The sequence below is a fragment of the Megascapheus bottae genome, chromosome 13 (assembly GCF_031878675.1).
Source record: "Megascapheus bottae isolate mThoBot1 chromosome 13, mThoBot2.hap1, whole genome shotgun sequence".
NCBI classification, from domain to species: Eukaryota; Metazoa; Chordata; class Mammalia; order Rodentia; family Geomyidae; genus Megascapheus; species Megascapheus bottae.
Window position 1 is genome coordinate 56,843,984 of NC_143521.1, and position 19,694 is coordinate 56,863,677.

The window sequence follows — 19,694 nt, forward strand, 5'->3', positions numbered from 1 at the left end:
GGCCAAACTCCCAGTCCCTAGATTTGCTCATTTAAATAAATTCACAGCATTTCCAACACTTTAAAGAGTGCACACGGCCAATGGTGCTATATGGAACAATGAGCAAAGAGCATTTCACCTTTCACCGTGCAGGTAGCTGCCAAACTGCAGGGTCTGACTGCTGCCACACAGTTTTGTGGGAGTGACCAGAGGCTGGATCACTGTGCCAGTTCCTTCCATCCCCGTGGTGCCCATGAGTGTCCCTTACCTGTGTTCTCTCCCATAGGTCTCATGGTCAAGCATGGACCCTGTGGCTACTCACAGCTGCCACCTCCTGCAGCAGCTGCAGGAGCAGCGGATTCAAGGCCTGCTCTGTGATTGCATGCTGGTGGTGCGGGGAGTCTGCTTCAAAGCCCACAAGAATGTGCTGGCTGCCTTCAGCCAGTATTTCCGGTGTGTATCCCATCGCTTCTTCTGCCTGCAGGGGGAGCTCTTTTGACCTGGAAGCATTTTGGCTATGTGTTATTCAAGGATTTTTCTATCCTTATCTTTGAATTTAAACAAGCATAACGACTGTGGTGTTTCTTATTTTTTTTTTTTTCAGTTCAATAGTACCACAATAGTACCACTTTTGTTTTAGTAAAAAAAGGCTAAGATGTATGAGGAATGATCAAAACTTTGTAAGCTTCTCTTGATTTTAATTCTATGTATTTTCAGTACTCTGTATTTCTTTTCCTTTCAGCATAAAATAATTGAGGTATTGAATTTTTCTGCAATAAGAAGTCAGTAGAGGGGCTGGGAGTGTAGCCTAGTGGTAGAGTGCTCACCTAGCATGCATGAAGCCCTGGGTTCAATTCCTTGGTACCACATACACAGAAAAAGCCAGAAGTAGCGCTGTGGCTCAAGTGGCAGAGCGCTAGCCTTGAGCAAAAAATGTCCAAGGACAGTGCACAGGCCCTGAGTTCAAGCCCCAGGACTGGCAAAAAGAAAGAAAAAGAAAAGAAAGAAATTAGTGGAGGAAATATCCTATATGATGTTTTCCTTTTTTATTTTTTAAGGAATTTAGTTTTTGTGTTCCATTTAAAACCTTCAGTTTGAGTGCTCTAATCTCTTTTGCTTACATGAATTACAAACACTCACTGACACTAGCAGTCATGTTTCAGTGTACTGACTGTTGTTATAGCTGTTCAGTTTGAACAGGAGTCCCTGGCATAAGGGTGTTGACATTCGTGTCAGCACTCATGTGTGTCACTCGTAAGGAAGTATTGGCAGAGGGGCTGGTTGTTAACACATCACTGACTGTCATCCCTCCCACCAGGAGCCTCTTTCAGAACTCCTCAAGCCAGAAGAACGATGTTTTCCACTTGGATGTTAAAAACGTCAGTGGCATAGGGCAGATCCTGGACTTCATGTACACTTCCCACCTGGATCTCAACCAGGACAACATACAAGTGATGCTGGACACGGCACAGTGTCTGCAGGTTCAGAACGTTCTGAATCTGTGTCACACGTTTCTGAAGTCCACCCCCGTAGACCAGCCTCCCAGCCTGCCCTGCACCGGGGCCTTCTCCCTGCAGGGCGCTCTCACCCCAGACGCTGCCTGTGTCATGAGCGAACACTTTCCTCCTCACTTACTGCAGGACTGTCCAGCCGAGACCCAGCCTGGGAAGGTTCTAGATAGATCGAGTTCTCATGCTCCATCTGACAGTCTTCACCATTCCACAGGGGAAATGTCAAAGCAAGCCCCAGAGGCTCTGGATGGCAGCTGTGCAGAGCTGCCTTGCAAGCAGAATTACTATTACAAGCTGCGAGACTTGTACAGCAAGCAGTATTATAAACAGGCCGCTTGTCCCAGCCATGAGCGGGTGGCAGAGCAGCCCTTCGCTTTCAGTGCCTCTGCGGACCTGGCAGCTGTGGAAACACAGCCGTGTGCTGTCAATCATCCCGAATGCCTACTAGAGTCTTCAGAAGACTTACCCTCTACCTTCCTGGCCCCGCCACTCAGTGACCCTGCCCCAGACCCAGAGTCAGATGCCCCTTGCCAGCCACCTACCAGGCAGATGAGGCTCAAAAAGGCTGTTCACCTGAAGAAATTAAATTTCCTCAAGGCACAGAAATCAACTGAGCCAGCAGTGGAACCCAAGTCAACTGATGGCTTGGCAAAAAGGGCAGAACCTGCTAGTGAAGATGGGGGAGAGAAAGCTAGCAGCCCAAGCACTGAAGCAAAAGAACGCCAAGAGCTCGCCTCTGAGGACTTGAATTGTGGGGTCAGTGGGATGGAGAGGCCAGAGATCCCGGCCACCCTGGAGGAGCAGACCCAGGCCCTTCAGTGCCAGAGACAATATGCGTGTGAACTGTGTGGGAAACCCTTTAAACATCCGAGCAATTTGGAGCTGCACAAACGTTCTCATACAGGTACACCGGCAAAGTGCACAGCCGGGAAGGAGCTGCCAGGCCTCACGCCCTGCTGTCCTCATTTCTCTAAGAAGCTCTACTCTTTCTTGACTCGTCTGGTGTTCTTGACAGAATCGAGGGCACTAGCTGATGGGTTTTTTTTTTTTTTGTCAAGTTTTGTGATGTATCCTGAAGTTCTCTAGTTTTATAGAGCTGCTTCAAAAAGATGGCAAATTTACTATTTTTTTTTCCTGTACCTGTCCTGGGACTTGAACTAAGGGCCTGTGCACTGTCCCTAAGCATTTTTGCTTAAGGCTGCACTCTTCCACTTGAGCCACAGATCCACTTCTGGCTTTTTGCTGGTTAATTAGGATTAAGAGACTCATGGGTTTTCAGCCCAGGCTGGCTTTGAACTGCAGTCCTCAGATCTCAGCCTTCTGAGTAGCTAGGATTACAGGTGTGAGCCACTGGCACCAGTCAAAACCGGCAAACTTTTAGTTTTGATTTCAGTTAAGTTTTTGATAAACTGTTCATCTCTTAAGAAGTGCAGTTATTTTGATTCACTCAAAATTTACAACTATAAAGCTTATACACTGTATTCTTTCTTTAGAATTAGATTAAGCTTATTTTTCAAGTCACTGAGAGTTTAGATAGCTTATTCTATAAGTTCTCAGTAATTTGAATACTGATTTGAAAAAATAGTGATTTGGGGGGAAAATTTAGAATCAGCTTTAAGTATTTGATCTTTTCAAATGGAATATTCTCCAGTTTTAGACTGAATTTTCAAGGGGCTATCATTTTAATTCATATACTCTATCTTTTTCTCAACAGTTATTTTAAGGTATCATACATACATACAAACATACATACATACCACTTTGTTACTTTCCTTCCTGTAACTAAACAAGGGAGGCTGAGATAGGAGGATGAGTTTGAGACCAGCCTTGAACTGAGATTCATTGTATTTATCAGGGTTAGGTAGACCAAAGCCAGCACCCGGACAGGTACTTTACATCAAACCATCCCCAGAGCAGCTGTGGCTTCTTGTAGTAGCAATCTATTTTACTCCGAAGTTCAGTACTTTAGTTACTAAAAATTCAGGTCCCTCAGAAGACCACAAGGAAATCTCCCTTTTCCCTGTGAGCCCAGTCGAGGAGGGTCTTTTCCCTGTCCTGTGAAGGTCATACCCTGTGTAGTCCCTACTCCCACCTCGTATGGTGTGCGTAGGTTAGAGCTCAATGGCGAAGCTGACTCAGGTTGAAGAATATGTGAACAGGGTCACGTGGTGTGGCGCACGGTTGTCCATTTGATTTTCAGCAGAAGGAGAACTCTGGTAGTCTTTGACCACAAATAAATGTTTGCTGCCACAGTAGATTTTTATTTGGAGAACAGTTTAATTTTAGAGGAAAGGGAAAGAGACTTTTATCACGTCTGTACCCTCTCAGATGGGGGATAAGAATAAGAACGTAGAGATTGATTTAGATTCCCCTTGTCCCACATCAGGATAAAGTTTTATTTTGAAAGAGAGGACACAGTAGCATCCAGATATTTTAAATGAAAATTATTATGCAAGCACTAGTATGGATTTTTACAAATTGTTCTGTTCTGTTTTGCTTTGTTTTAGGTGAGAAACCTTTTGAATGTAACATTTGTGGGAAACATTTCTCTCAGGTGGGAATATTCTTCTTTACTGTTAATACTTGGAAACCCGAACCAGTGTTTACTTGTGTTGTAAATGAGACACTTTTATACTTATGAGAGGAATCTCTGATGATACTTAAAGACTTCAGACTGAATCAGGAGGTCATTCGTGAGAACTTTAGTTCATTGGAGAGCGGGGTGACACTTGTCATGTGTGCAGCTGCTCACTGTACCTTTTCTTTTCCCCAGTCAGTATGTGTCCTGACTTGGGTGCATAAAGTTCCCAGTGCCCAGACAAAGTGACTCAACTGAGGCAGCAGGCAGTGCTGGCTGGAGCAAAACAAAATCATCTGACTCTTCCTGGAACTGTAAATCTTAGAATGTTGTGAGAAAATAGACAAAATTATTTTTATTTCCTATTTACACTGCTGTCCATTCTGGATGTCATGTGGACACAGCAAACGTTTATTTTTCATTCACTCCATTGGACACAAACCTAGAATGGTACTATTCTAAGAAACTTAGAATGTCTTTGTCTGGCTCTGGGTACCTGCTTTTCTTTTTTTTTTATTGTCAGTCGGGGGGCTTGAACTCAGGGCCTGGACACTGTCCTTGAGCTCTTTTGCTCAAAGCTAGTGCTCTCCCACTTGGAGCTATACTTCCAAATTTTGAGTGTTTAATTGGAGATAATAGTCTCAGGGAACTTTTCTGCCTACCTGACTTTGAACTTCAATCCTTAGGTATCAGCCTACTGAGTAGCTAGGATTACAGGCTTGAGCCACTAGCACCTGGTGGGAACCTACTTTTCTGTCTGAATAGAAGGTCCCTCTACATGGCCCCGAATAGGGCCCAGCTTCCTCCTAGGGCTCAAGAATGAGTTCTGCAAAGGGCAGAGCTGGCACTGCTGTCCTGTCCATAGTGACAGATCTGTTGAGGCCTTGTGTGGCAATGGCTTCAGACTGATCCCCAGCAGGGAGTGGGACCTCAGTGAGTCATTCTGGGAAGGAGGCAGCGTGGAGTGTGGTGTATACCATCTTGTTTGTCCCTCTCCAGCTACTCCAGCATTCTTCTGCTGTGGCAGGTGTCAGTTCATCTTCCACCCACCTGAACCTGTAGTTGACATACAAGTCCTCTCATTCTTCCTGTGTGTGGTCAGCTTTGTCGTCCTGGCTGATTAGTTTCTCACAGTAACATATCTCAATGCCTTGAGGGGGAGTCTAACTTTCAGTGAAAGGTTCACTAAAATAACATCTCAACAGTAAACCAGCAATAAACCAGATATTTAGATATATAAAAACAGCTGGAACCCTTAGCTACTTCCCCAGTACGTTTGTAGAGGAACACAACTTCTCTTCTTTTTCTTTTTATCTTTTCTCTCTTTCTTTCTCTTTTTCTTTCTTTCTTTCTTTCTTTCTTTCTTTCTTTCTTTCTTTCTTTTTCTCTCTCTCTTTCTTTCTTTCTTTCCTTTTTTCTTTCTTTCTTTCTTTCTTGCCAGTCTTGGACCTTGAATTCAGGGCCTGGGCACTGTCCTTGTGCTCTCTCAAGGCTAGAACTCTACCAATTGAGCCACAGCACCACTTTTGGCTTTTTTCTATGTATGTGGTACTGAGGAATTGAACCTGGGTCTTTGTGCGTGCAAGCAGTGTACCACTAAATAGAAACACTATTTCTTAAGGAACAGATTGGGAGCTTAACAGGGGTTTAAACTAAGTACTAAGCTAAACACCTGTGGTTCACCTAGGCAGTTCACAGAAAAGTCTGAAATTCTCATCTGCAAAATAACCTGTAAAATGTTGGGCTGGAGCTGTGGCTCAAGTGGTAGTGCACCAGCCAAGGAGACAAGCTGTGCAAGTATGAGATTCTGAGTTCACATCCTGGTACTGGAAATGGGGGAAAGCCTAGGTATTAAAAATTAGGAGGGCTGGCCTATGATTTTCAGAATTTGGAAAATTTTGGAGCTTTGGATTGAGACTGTTTAATCTGTGCTATTTATACATAAGGATTAAAAAGTGGTAAATGGGGCTGGGGATGTGGCTTAGTGATAGAGAGCTTGCCTAGCATGCATTCATGATGGCCATGGTTTGATTCCTCAGTACCACATGAACAGAAAAAGCCAGAAGTGGCGTTGTGGTGGCAGAGTGGCCTTGAGCAAAAGAAGCTCAGGGACAGCACCCAGACCCTGAGTTCAAGCTCAAAACTTGGCGGGGGGGGGGGGGGAGTTAGGAATAAGGAAAGGAAAAAAGTAGAAAGTTAAGGATATGGGAGGAAAAAGATTTAGGAAATAATATTTGAAGCCCTATAATTATTACAGAGAAAGAGATTGGTTTGGAGAAGAGCGGGATAAAACAAAGCAGCCTGTTTCTCTCCGAGAGAGCTGTGGCCACAGGCTGAGCCCTGTCTTGGTCTTTGGCCCTCGTGTGGGCTGGGTTTGGGTCTGATTCCCTCTGAGCAGGCCCTATAACAAACTGCCTCCAGGTATAGCCCAGGTACGTGGCAACAGCTTCAGGGCTCAGAAGTTTCAATGTGCATGATGCCAACCCCATCAGGCAAGGTTCAGGGCTCTCTGCCCATGGGCAAGTGGGGAGCTCCATGCTGGGTGGAGCTGTGTTGAGATCTCCCAGGCTTAGGTGGGCAGGACAGAGTCCTGTCACATCTGGGAGCTTTGCACATGAGGTGGGCTGCATCCAGCAAGTGACAACCCAGCCTACGGAAACCAGCTCTCTTATCCCAGGTTACCAGCCTGGCCCTCTGTCCCAACAGCCACCACCCTGTGGCTTGTGTCATTAAATAGCTAGCTGTGTGAACCCATCCAGTTCCCTACCTACCAGGTTAGTGGATTGTGTGATCTTTTTTTTTTTGGTCATGAGACTTGAACTCTGGTCCTGGGCATTGTCCCTGAGCTCTTCAGCTCAAGGCTATCCCCTCTACCCCTTGAGCCACCAAACCATTTCTGGTTTTCTGGTGGTTAGTTGGAGATAAGAGGCTTATACACTTTAGTGCCCAGGCTGGCTTTGAACCAGGATCCTCAGATCTCAGCCTCCTGAGTAGCTAGGCTTACAGGTATAAACCGCTACTCCTGGCCTGCATGGAGACTTAATCATTCTTTTGCATCATTAGGAGAGGTAGGGAGGGCTTGGGGATTGGAAATAAAACAGGCAAACAGAAGAAAACAGATGTGCACTTTGTGCTCAAGATTGGCTTCCCTTTGGGCACCTAGGGATTAGGTGAGGTGCACTGAGCCTTTCTCCAGCTGCAGAACAGGTCTGCTGTCTTGTATTTTGTTTATGCATCATAGGGTACACCAGAGCAGTCTCTGACCCACCTAATACCTGTGCTAGAATGAAGGCTGCCTGAGGTAGGGCCTTGTTTCACATCTAGAAATGTAGGCATTTGGCCAGTGCCCTTGACCTCTCTCTCAAGGGGAGTCTGGACAGGGCTTAGAACTTGTGGCTGCTGTTCTCTGATGCCTTTGCCTCTCTTTCCTTGTTACCCTGCCACCTCTTTGAGTCTCTGAGAGTTCTTTGTCCCTTTCTCTGTTCAAAATGTCGTCTCCTGTATTATCTGACTGGCTTCTCATCCTGAGTCAAAATGGTGGTGCTTCTAACCTGCCATCTTCTCCCTTCCCCCATCCCTCAAGTCTTGAAAGTCTGAAGCCTTTTACTTCTGGTTTGAGGGTTTTCTGACTGTTTCATGTAACAGCTGCCTTTGAGAATGTTCATGCCCAGGAGCAGAGACGGGATTTGTTTATGGTTAAGTTCTGCTGTTGAAGTCCTTATCAGAAAGTATATTACAGAAATTATCCAGTTCAAATGGTTCTTTTTCTCTGGCAAAGTTTTTCCACTAAACATTCCAATCTTAATTTAAAACAGTATTTACCTAGAATTGATGTAAATCCCTCTTTTGCTGATATCTTTAGCAAAGTTTTAGGAGCACAAGCTTTGGCATCAACAATATGCCTGAATTAGCATGGTCAGTCCCCCGTCTTATGACAGAGGCCAGATTCCACCCTCTCGGATCCTGGGTTGACCCCGCTCTTAGGGGTGGCACTACTTCGTGAGACACAATGCAACAGTGGCCAGTTAAATACCTTGTGCAGCCCCTGCAGACGGCTGCATGCAGAAGAAGCTGTTGGTAAGTGATGGAACAGCCACTGCTACAGGGTAGAATTTTTATGAATGCAACTATAGACCGTTTTTGAGATGTGCTCGGTCAATAGTACCAGGGCTTGACGAAAATTTACTAAAATGAAAAACACTGGCTAATGTTCCATTTCTGAGTTTTGATGTAAGGTATTTGCACATATTGTGGATTTTTTTTTTACCTGAATCATTCCATGAGTTTACTTAATCCATTCTTATGCAAGTTTCTGTATCTGAAGAGAGCACTTGATTATTTAGATGATATTTTTCCAGTACGAAACCAGTAAAGAAATATGTTAAAATTTCATTAGTACTTACTAAAATCTTAAGTGGAAGGCTGTTTATATTTACTCTGAAAAGCAGTGCCTTTCCTGGGACTTGAGCTCAGCCTCGGCAGTGTCACTAAACTTCTTTTGCTCAGGGCTACCACTTGAGTCACAGCACCACTTCCAGTCTTTCCTGAGTAGTTTGCTAGAGATAAAAGTCTCATAGACCTTCCTGTCTAGGCTGGCTTCATAAACCACAATCCTCAGACCTCAGTCTCCTGAGCATCTGGGCTGACAGGTGTGAGCCACGGCCCCCAGTTTAAAGGAAAGACTCAGCCTTGATAATTGACAGAGACTGCCTGTTAATGGTAACACATAATTCACAGAGCCTCCTGGGGCAGGAGGCATAGTGGCACCAGTACTGCTCACAGTGCTTCATCCCTGCTTGGTGTTTAGGGAATTTGGGAGTGACTAGCTTGAAACAGTGGTGTGCCATCTTGGCTCTCTGCAAGCCATGTCTGGGGTGTCAGAGCAGCTGTGGCCTGGGCTATTCAGAATATGCTAGTTTAGTCACGGTAAAGAAAACACTAGCGTCACAGAACAGCATTAACTTCTGGCTTGACGTCGACTCTGGGGTAACTGGTTTCCTCATCTAGAAAACAAATAGCACCAATTACCAGTGACATCTAAGGGCTGAGTTTGGATTCCTACAAGTTGATATTGCTGCTGATATGTGTTGTTATTTTGTCATTCTCAGTGATCATGATGCTAAAAGCAGGTTATCACCCAAAGCCTTGGCAAATTCTATCTCTAGTTATTGAAAATGAACCTAAGCCTTCTCTAATCTGTATTCATGATATCTTAAACATAGTGTTTAGCTGTTTTGCCCAGGCCTGATAGACATCCTAACCCCCACATTGCATAATCAGACAATATTTCTGCTCACAGGTGGACATCAGATTCTTCTTGGGCCTATAACCATACCTGTCCTTGCCCTACTTTGCACACTTTAAAGCCAGGTGTTTTTCATGGATATTGTCCATTCTTACACTTGGCTCTGTTGTGCACATTATTGCCTATGAGCATATTAGTTTATTTTGTGGTTTTCTTTTGGTTTGGGGCAACAGAAAGCTGTAAAAACTTGAATGAGGAAAATGACAGTTTGAGACTTAAACTGTGTCAGTGGAAAGTTTTATCTCCAAATCCTACGAAGTAGCTTTTTTAATACCGGAGGCATTTCCAGTGTAATCTCACTGCAGTTAAGGCAATTTGAATACTGATTTCCTATTGCTTAAACATGGCATCGATTTGGTATTCTCTATTTCAGTGTTATTCTTTGCAAAGTCTTTTACCAAGTAAAACACAAAAGTCCTGAAATACTGCTATGCTTCTCTTGAGATATGTTTTGTACAGAGGTACAGCAAGCCTGCCAAGCAGGGGCAACCCGTAATGTCAGGGCAATATTTTGTGGAAATGTTCTCCCTTTTTTTTTTTTTGCCAGTCTTGGGCTTGAGCTCAGGGCCTGAGACCTGTCCTTGGACTTTCTCAAGGAGGCTAGAGCTCTACCACTTGAGCCTCAGCACCACTTCCGGCTTCTTTTTCTATGTATGTGATACCATGGAATCGAACCCGGGTCTTCGTACATGCTAGGCAAGCACTTTAACCACTAGGCCAAACTCCCGGCCCCATGTTCTCCCTTTTGTGAACATTGCATGCCTTTTAGAAAAAAAAAAAAACCTGAAACATGTACCAAGTACTTATTTTTCTAAATGATGTATATAGATATCCAAACAAAGATATCATATTCTGTTTAAAATACAGGCCTCAGGACAGAAGCCCCTTTACCAGGGCTCTGGGCCCATCTTCAAGAAAGGGGCCATGGCGTGGCCCCAAGCGTGTGAGGCCCCAGCCAGGACTCCGTGTGCAGTGGAGGCCGGCTGTGGTGGAGCTGGCTGTCCTCACTCGGCCTCTTAGTGCTGCGCTTGTAGTTTTCATTTGAAGTCAGGTGGAAGAGCCTGGCAAGAGCCATCAGTTTTCCTTTGAATCTGTGTAATTTCAAAAAACCAAAGCCAACTCCCTCATATCTGTGTGTTTCTCTTTCCCTGTTTTTGCAGGCAGGTAACTTGCAGACTCACTTACGCCGGCATTCTGGTGAAAAGCCGTACATCTGCGAGATCTGTGGAAAGAGGTCAGTGCTGGGCTTGGTCTGCCACATGTGAGAGACCTCTGTGGTCTGTCTGTCTGTCTGTCTGTCTGTCTGTCTGTCTGTCCAGTGTTCTGCCACTATTACCTAAGGATTCCCAGCCACCGTGGGCACAGGTACATTCATACCTCCCCCACTCACATGACCCACGAGAGAGTAAGGAGGGAATAGAGCTTTATGCAAAACAGGTTTGGGGTTTTTTTTTGGTGGGAGGGGTTGTTTTTTTGTTTAGCCAGTTCTGGGGCTTGAACTCAGGAACTGGGCACTATTCTTGAGCTTTCTCAGGGCTAGCACTCTACCACTTGAGCCACAGCACCCCTTCTGGCATTTTCTGTATATGTGGTACCAAAGAATCAAACAGGGCTTTGTGTGTACTAGGCAAGCACTCTACCACATGCCATGCTCATGGCAATCTTTCACTCAGTCCAAAAGCCCCAACAAAGGGTGGCTGCCCCAGGCAGGGCATTGTCTTGTAGGGGAATGGTATTTGCAGCCTGAGTGACTAGAACTCAGAGGGGAGGTGACAGGAGGTGCCTGAGCTATGGATCCCAGACAAGCTGTGAGCTCCCTCACACAAAGCAAAGCCTAAAGGCATCAAAGTCCATGGTGCCTAGGGTTTTCATGTGAAAATTGAGCTGGCGTCACAGAATCTGCCTCTTGAGGGTGTGAGCAGTGTGGCAGTTGACTCCTGTGCCAGGGGCCCTCCTGTGCTTGCCCTAACTTGACTGGGTATCTAAGGGTTGGCACTGTGCCGGGTAGGCACTATGCTAGACTACAGGCACCCAAGACCAGGTCACCCAGTGAGCAAGGGTCCCCTGGCCTTCGTATTCATTGCCTGTGTGTTCACTCCGTGAGCCTGCCAGGCTCAGTGCTGTGCGCTGGGAAGGACATTGCAAGCATGTGCAATCACTGTAGAAGGACCTCCGTGAACCCTTGTGGTGGACCCACCTGTATCCCAGCTGCTCAAGAGCCTGACGACTTAAGATTCTAGGAGGGAGGGCAAGCTGTGAGGCTCAGATCTCCTGCTAACCAGAAAAATGGCTGTTCTAGAAGTATGCTTCGTGTGGTAGAGCTCCAGCTGTGAGTGAAAAAGGCTGAACAACTGAATTCAAGGCCAAAACACACATACACACACACCAACACCAACACCAACATGAATGAAAGAGGGGAAAGGGATTGGTAGGGCAAAGAAACAGGCTGTGTTTGGGATGGAGGGCAGGGTACTAGCAGGAGTGAATAAAGAGGTAGATTGTAATGTGAAACTAGAACCAGGAAACTTGTTCTGTTTTCTGCCAGGAATATATTGTAAAGATGAATGGAAATTTACCAATGTAGCCTACCAAGCGTAACTTACATACACTAATAAAAAAGACATTAATAAACCAATTGTCCAGGTTCTCTGCTCAGACAAATTCACACTGAAGAGTCTCGAGGTCAGACAGGGGTGAGAGGATATTTAGAAGTTAGAGTTCTCCCACAGTCTGCAACATTCACCCCGGGTGTGGCAGAGAAGTGCCACCCCAGTCCATCCAGAAGTGTAGTTGTCTTTACTGATGGAAGAAATGGAAGCTGCCCAGCCAGCCACATTCCCCTGTAGCTGTGTGGAACATTGGAAGACAAGCTCAGAATCCTCTGCTCACTCTGCTCAGATGACAGCACTGTGGACGGCTCCCAGTGATGTCACTTCCTGAGCTTCATCTGATGGTGGCACCACCACAGACTACCTCTGATGTCACTTCACCATGGACTGCCTCTGACGATGTCACTTCACCATGGACCTCCTCCGATGGCATAACATCACCACCAGGCTGCATCGGGGGTGTCATTCACCCTGGTCTGCCTTAGGCCTGTTTTGGAGGCACTTTCTGACCAGGCTGCTGTCTGCACATTGGGTTTCCTCATCTGGCCGTGTGAGGCAGGTGGTGTGGCACCTGACCTGCAGCAGCTGCTCCATGAGTGCTGCTAACTCCCCACTCCCTTCCCTTCATTATTCAGCTGCAGGATAGATGTTTGTGGCTCCCAGAGGGTGAGCACTACTTCTAGGGGTACAGGAGGAGCTGCTCTTCCCAGAAGCCTTTATGATCCCTCTACATCATGGCTACTCAGACTCCAGAGCTTTTTCCTGCTGTGAGGGCTTCCTGCCACCGCTGGGGTCACACCCATTCTAGGCTTTCTTTAGCATCTTGGCATGTTGAGCTGCTGGTGCCCTGGAAGGAACACAGAGCCCAAGGCCTTGATTTTCTATGAACAAAGACCATTTCTGTCTGTAAGTCCTGAACCAATGAAGCCCTGTCAACTCACGCCTGCCCTGGGCTGTATAAAACAAAGACAAGGGAGACACTAGGGAGGGAGAATCAATATGTGTGCCCTTTCTGGTTTCTCTGGAGGAGAGGGAAGATTTTAAAAGCACATTTCTGGTGATGTTGGAGCCTGTGTGTTTGAGTCATGCTGCGTGGGGTCGCAGCTCTTCTCCGGCCTTAGGACCAAGGTGTAGGGGTCCTCAGCAGTGTTTGCAGCCTCTTACTGGCATTTTTGGCCTCGTTGCAGGTTTGCGGCTTCTGGAGATGTGCAGCGCCACATCATCATCCACTCAGGAGAGAAGCCCCATTTGTGTGACACCTGCGGCCGAGGTAAGGCCGGGAGCTGCCCTGCCCCACGCCCTGCCCGGGACCACCAACGCCCAACAGGGGCCGGGCCTCAGCTCACCGTGCTGTGCTCTCTCTAGGCTTCAGCAACTTCAGCAACCTGAAGGAACACAAAAAGACACACACGGCCGACAAGGTGTTCACCTGCGACGAGTGCGGGAAGTCCTTCAACATGCAGAGGAAGCTGGTGAAGCACCGGGTGCGGCACACGGGCGAGCGGCCCTACAGCTGCTCGGCCTGCGGTGAGTGCCCCTCACCCCGCACCTCCTACAGGGCAGGCAGTGGAGCCCAGGGCTTGCACGTACTAGGCAAGCACTCTGCCTCTGCCGCGCCCCTGTCTCCAGCCAGGACTAACACTTTTTTTTTTTCAAATTGAGCTTTTTTTCTTTTGAGATTAAATAGTATACATTAGTTGCACAGGGGGTTCGCTGTGACATTTCTATACATGCATATAGTGTACCCCCACCAAATTCTCCCCTCCTTCACACTCTTTTCCTGCCCCTCCTTTCGTAAAACAATTTTAGCAGGTTCCACTGTACTCACCCTCCCCGTGCATTCACCCCCACCCTCCTTCCCGCCCACCTCCCCCAGCAGAGTCCACAGTATTGAGATAACATTCCCATACCACAGCATCCCTCCTTGTGTACGCTCGCCACGCTGTGTGACTCAGCACAGTGTAATTTTAGGACTTCTGGCAACCCAAAAAAAGAGATCCCACAGTCGTTAGCAAGCACTTCCCTTTTCCATATCCAGCTTCTAGCTGGATACCCACCAGTCTGCTGCTTGGATTTGCCTGGTCTAGAACTTTCTGTAAATGGAATCACACGGCACGGGTGTTTTGTCACTGAAGTCTTTCACTTAGCAAATCTGCTGTGAGCATTGCCATTTCAAGCTGTTCCATGCACTGGCAGCTCACAGCTCCTCACACACTCCTCCAGTGCTGTACTTCCCAAGTGCAGGGACGCTCCTGACTTCACCCAAGCTTTCCTCTGGGGGCTCCCCAGCCCTCTGGGCAGGGGGGAGGGGTTCAAGCTTTGTGGATGGGGTGTGCAGATTCTCAGCCCTCCTTCCCACTCCATCCAGCCCCTTCTCCATAACTCAATTATGGCTACGGTGCATGCGTACTGAGGACCCTAAGAGCAGCTGGCTCACCTCCTCCCGCTGTCCGCTGTTGAAAGATGCTTCAGAGACAGAGGGAGAGAAAAACAAAAGATGTCCATTGAGCTCATGCAAAGCCTTTGTACAAAGTTATAACCAGTGAGAATTGCTAGAACGAACAGTTATGAATGGGTAGGAAACTTCTAACCTGTAGAAACCACTGAGCTGGGCTCCGTGCACACTTGAAAGATAACCTTGCAGCTCACACCTGTAATCTAGCTGCTCAGGAGGCTGAGATCTGAGGTCATGGTTCAAAGCTAGCCCAGGCAAGAAAGTCCATGAGATTCTTTTTTTTTTTTTTTTGCCAGTCCTGGGCCTGAGCACTGTCCTTGCGCGTTCTCAAGGCTAGAGCCCCTTCCACTTGAGCCACAGCTCCATTCCCAGCTTTTTTCTATATATGTGGTAGATGGCACTGCTGTGGTGGAGCCAGGAGTGGGAGCAGGCCTGCTGGCTCCCATGGTGGCCTGCGCAGGAGACCGAGTCCCTCGAGGATTTGTGCCCCATGGGGGGCACAGCTGGATGAGTGTGCCCCAAAGTAAGCCAGTGCCAGCAGCGCAGTGGAACTGGGGAATGGCTTTGCTAAGTCCTCCCCTTGTTCGTGTGCAGGGAAGTGTTTCGGGGGCTCTGGCGACCTGCGCCGGCACGTGCGCACGCACACGGGGGAGAAGCCGTACACCTGTGAGGTGTGCAACAAGTGCTTCACCCGCTCCGCCGTGCTCCGGCGCCACAAGAAGATGCACTGCAGGGCCAGCACCTCGAGCCCAGACGTGCTGGATGAGCTCGGCCAGGCCATCGAGACCTCCGACTCCTTCTCCCAGGACGTGGCTATGACCTTGATGCCAGTGTCAGTCAAGCTGCCCGGGCACGCAGTGGAAAATGCTGTGACAGAGTTTGCCAACCACTCTGCAGACTCCTGCTGTAAGTTGCGCTCCATGTTCCCCCCTCCTGACTTGAGCGAGCAGAAGCTGAGCATGGATCCCATGAAGCTGGCGAAGCCCCAGGCACTGCCCGGCCAGCCCCCGGCGTTCACCTACCCAGACGCTGACACCTCCGCCGGCAGCGAGCCCCTGCAGGCCGACAGCATGGCCACCATCCGCTCCTCCCTGGCCGCTCTGGACCACCACTGCAGCGACCCCTTGGCCGGCCGTGCAGCCCCCACGGCCTATAGGAACCCCGAGGGCCAGTTTTTCTCCAGCATGACCCTCTGGGGACTAGCAATGAAGACTCTGCAGAATGAGAACGAGCTGGACCAGTGAGGGTGTGCGCCCAGCCCCAGAGTGCTTTCTCAGTGGCCTCGCACACCGGGAGCCCATCCTGCCAGCCCAGGTCTTCGCTCACCTCTGGAGATAGATGATCTCCTTCCTGACTGGGGGGGACGAGGGGCAGGAGAAAGGCCTGCTAGACCCTGTGGGGGCAGCATGGAGGCAGCTCAGGGCCCAACCACCACCCCAGCTTCCGCCAATGTGAGTCTGTCCTGTGTCGACTACTGTACATCCTGTCATGTTAAAAGAAGTATATATAATAATGCGTATATTATTTTTACATTTTTATAAAATGGAAATTTGTAGCACCTTGTATTTTAAAATATTTACACAGATTCTATTTGGATATGAAACTCAGTAATTTAATTTGAATAAATGAATCTTTTCTATATATGTTTTCTTCAGCATTTTTATTCATTGGAAGTGGTATAAAATACCGTGTAAGGCCTTGGGCTGGATCCTCAGCACCTCTGGAATATAAAATATAACACTGAGGTGTGACTTGGAGCGTTTGTGCTGGGAGTGGCTGCTCCTCCTCCAGGCCAGTTCTTTTTGGGGGGGTTCACCCGCCCTGACTCCAAGCAGCCCTCTCTAGGGGTTTTCTTCAGTGTAATCCACGTCGTCCATAGCTCTAATGACACAAGGAAGCTGAGCCGTGCATTTCCTCCTCACTTCCGCAGGCCCAAAGTCCACAGTGCTGTAGCTGGACTGTCGGGGTGAGGTCAGAGGTCAGATGCATGGAAAGAAACCTGGCCACGGTACAGCGGAACATGGATGATCCTTGACCCCTAGAATGTTGTAGAGTACCCTCGGGTTCTGCATTATCACCTCTCAGAAGTGTGGTGCTACCACAGCAGGTGACATCTTCACAGGAAGACAGTGTTTTCATGGAGCAGTGCATTGCGAAGTCAGATCCGGGGTCCCTCCCTTCCCTGGTCTCCAGGGTCCCCCAAGGGCCCTGCCACTCCTGGGAAGACCCTGAGCTGTGAGAGCCTGCACTTCCAGAGGGTGGCTGCCTGCATGGGCAGGGCAGTTGAGCAGGAGTGTTCTGGGCCAGCTGCTAGCTTCCCTCCCTCCCGCTCTCCTCCCGCTACCCTTCCAGCTCCTGGCCCCATCAGTTGCTAAAGCCTTGGGTGCAGCAACCCCCCGGGCCTGGCACGCTCCAGCTCTGCCCCGTGCTTGCACACGGCGACTGCTCAGGCAGGCGCCATGCGGCCCTGCTCCCTGTTCAAGCCTTGTCCCACCTCCTTGCATTCCCTGCTGTCCTGGTGACCATCCTCCACCTCCTCAGTCCCTGCGTCATTCCCCTCCCTCCCACCTGGGCCTTGCTCCCTACTGCCCTAAGAACAGACACAACTGGAAAAGAGCTTTCCGCAAGCCCTCCACCCTGCCACCTGGGCCACAGCCTCTGCACCTGCCACTCCTCGCAGGTGAGCCACTGGGTGCTTCCTGTGTCCCCGCCTCTGGGCTCAGCTCTGTGATGTCAGCTCTTGATGTCCCTCTGCTTGTGAGGACCATAAACCCGAGGGAGAAAATGTAAGACCCAACTCAATTTACATTTCCCATAACTTCCCTTCCTCTCTTTGGCATTGTCCCCAAAGCCTTACCCTAAGTAAAAACAATCCAAACAGGTGAAAAACCTGCAATGTCTCCTTCAACAGCAAACCTGACGGTGGGGCAGGTCTTTGCTTTGCCATGCACACAGCAAGAGTGTGTGTGTGTGTGTGTGTGTGTGTGTGTGTGTGTGTGTGTGTGCATATATGTGTGTGTATATGCACGGACACCCATACACATGCTCATGCCCACACCACTGACCTCAGAGCCAGGAGGCCAGGGATTGTGTTCCCAGCTCTGTCTCTGCCTTCTGGGTGATGAATGCTCTTCCTTTTCTATGACATACTATGCAATCTTGGTTCTATCCAGCCACAATCCTTTAAGAACAAGGTTCCTTTAGAAGCTACCGGGTCTAGCATTGCTTTATCATTACAGAATTGGAGAGCAGAGGCCAGGAAACTGGGAAAGGTGTCAGAAAACCCTGTGTCTTACAGTGTCTGAGCTGGAAGGATCTCAGAACCACTAACCACTGCCCTGCTCTATGCCCTGGAAGCTCAGTGCAAGTTTGTGCCTGCGGGTGTTTGTAAGCACTGGTTCTAGGTGATAACCTTGAAATCTGCACTTCAGCAGGCTTCCCAGAAGGTCCACCAGCAGCAGGGCTAGGGTTGTGCAGTGCAGGAACAGGCCCAGCTTTGTGCTGGGTTTTCCTCTAGCCAGCAGATGGCAGTATCACCGCTCAGCAGGAGAGATGGGGCCTGGCGGCCTGAGAGCTAAAGCTAATGGCCACCCTCATTCCTCCCTCCCCCACGCAGGTGACAAAGCACTCCAGCCACCCTGACCCTTCTTGAGAGCCTATGTGGGGTGACAATCCTGTCCCTTGTCTGGAGGAATGTGACTTACAAGGGGGGAAATCATTTCCTTATTTTTCAGGCTCCTGTCTATAGCCCAGCCTCTCTAGTCTCCAGGCTGGAGACTCCCTGGGGACACAAGGCCCGGTCCTGGTTTGGTGAGACTCCACCCAACGGGGTGTGACTTCGGGTCTAGATCCTGGCTCATCCTGGGTGCTCCATGGAAGAAACCAGACACCTATGGCCCTGTCCTTCATATACTACAATTGCCTTTCTATGAGATGTCAGAAAGGAAAAGCCAGAAAGGTGGAAGGCAGATTAGCATGCCAGGCCCTAGGGGGAAGGAGGCAAGGAAAATGTCTGCTTGATGGATAGATACAAAGTTTCTGTATGGGAAGATGAAAAAGATCTAGGACCACCGGAGTGGCTGTCAAAGCCTGCATGGCCCCATCCCTCTTCAAGGGATGAGGCCCTAAAGCCCCCAAGTGAGGAGACAGGCCTTTAAGGGGGTAAGCGAATGAGCTCATAGGGTGGGGACGATGCAGTGTCATCTTTAGTGTCCTAAGCAGAAGATACCGCACCCTACCTCCCTTCCTCCCTCTTGCCTTCCCTCTATCTTGGGCTTCCAGCCTCCAGAAGTATACAAAGCCATCTGTCTTGTGGAAATCCCATGTATCACCTTTTACACGATGAGCTGCATCCCACTGAGTCCTGGGGTGAAATCCATCCTGGCTGCCCACATCCGCTGACAGGCTCTGCGCAGCTTCCACCCAGCCAGCGAGGGGCCTGGACCCTTTTTCTGCTTCTGCTGAAGCCGTAGAGCTGTTGATCCCAGAGTTGGGTGTTCAGGGACAGCCTCAGGCCTGTGCATAGGTAGGGTTGTGTCAAGACAGTTCAGTAGAGGACCAGCTGACGTGGAGGTCATCCCGTTGTTGTCCCATATTGGTGTGAAGATGGGAGCCACCAAGAGTGACCTCACCATGACTCGTGCTTTGCTTTCCTCCTCCTGTGCAGGATGTCATGGTGACAACTGCCCATCTGGGGGAAATGGGCCTTTCCAGAGCCAAGGGCATGAAGGTGAGGCCACGTGGACTTTTGTCCTTGTTAGCCTGTGGGTGACACTTCTGCTCGTTGCCATCCTGTCCTGCCCCGAGCAGGTACAACATGCCACAGGTATGAGACGGTGGTTGTGAATGATGATCGGAAGTGCAGTGTGTAGTAAACAATCCAATCTAGTTGTTACACTAGTCCAAATGGCCGCCGATCTGACAACCGAAAACCCAGCCACAAGTGTGTCACTCTCCCTTCTGCCTCCTTCATCTGCGGAAGTCCTCACCCCTGCACCTAGGGCCGTGTGACCTTATTTAGAAACTGGGTCACCGCGGGTGTCTTCAGTTAAAATGAGGTTTGCAAAGGCACCACAGACGTCCTCTGCTCCCATGTGCCCTGCGTTCTTGGAGCAAGGCCTGTGGCACAGCAAGACTGACGTGGGAGCATGAGGCAGGGGTGGGGCGAGCTGCCTAAGAGTCCAGAACCCCACAGCTGCCTGCAAAGCCCTGATGAAGAACCAGGGTCCATGCTGTGATCCGGCCTCGGGCCCCCACA

At 48.9% G+C, this 19,694-nt stretch overlaps 1 protein-coding gene across 1 annotated transcript; it reads left to right on the plus strand.

Annotated features, from left to right (window-relative positions):
- The first annotated feature begins 275 nt into the window (after window positions 1-275).
- Window positions 276-16,039, plus strand: Zbtb49 (zinc finger and BTB domain containing 49). The gene is made up of 7 exons (XM_090343837.1): window positions 276-432; window positions 1,298-2,394; window positions 3,998-4,044; window positions 10,534-10,607; window positions 13,170-13,252; window positions 13,348-13,509; window positions 15,032-16,039. The coding sequence occupies exons 1-7, from the start codon at window positions 281-283 to the stop codon at window positions 15,679-15,681; spliced, it is 2,265 nt and encodes a 754-aa protein (XP_090199963.1). The 5' UTR covers window positions 276-280; the 3' UTR covers window positions 15,682-16,039.
- Window positions 16,040-19,694: the final 3,655 nt, after the last annotated feature.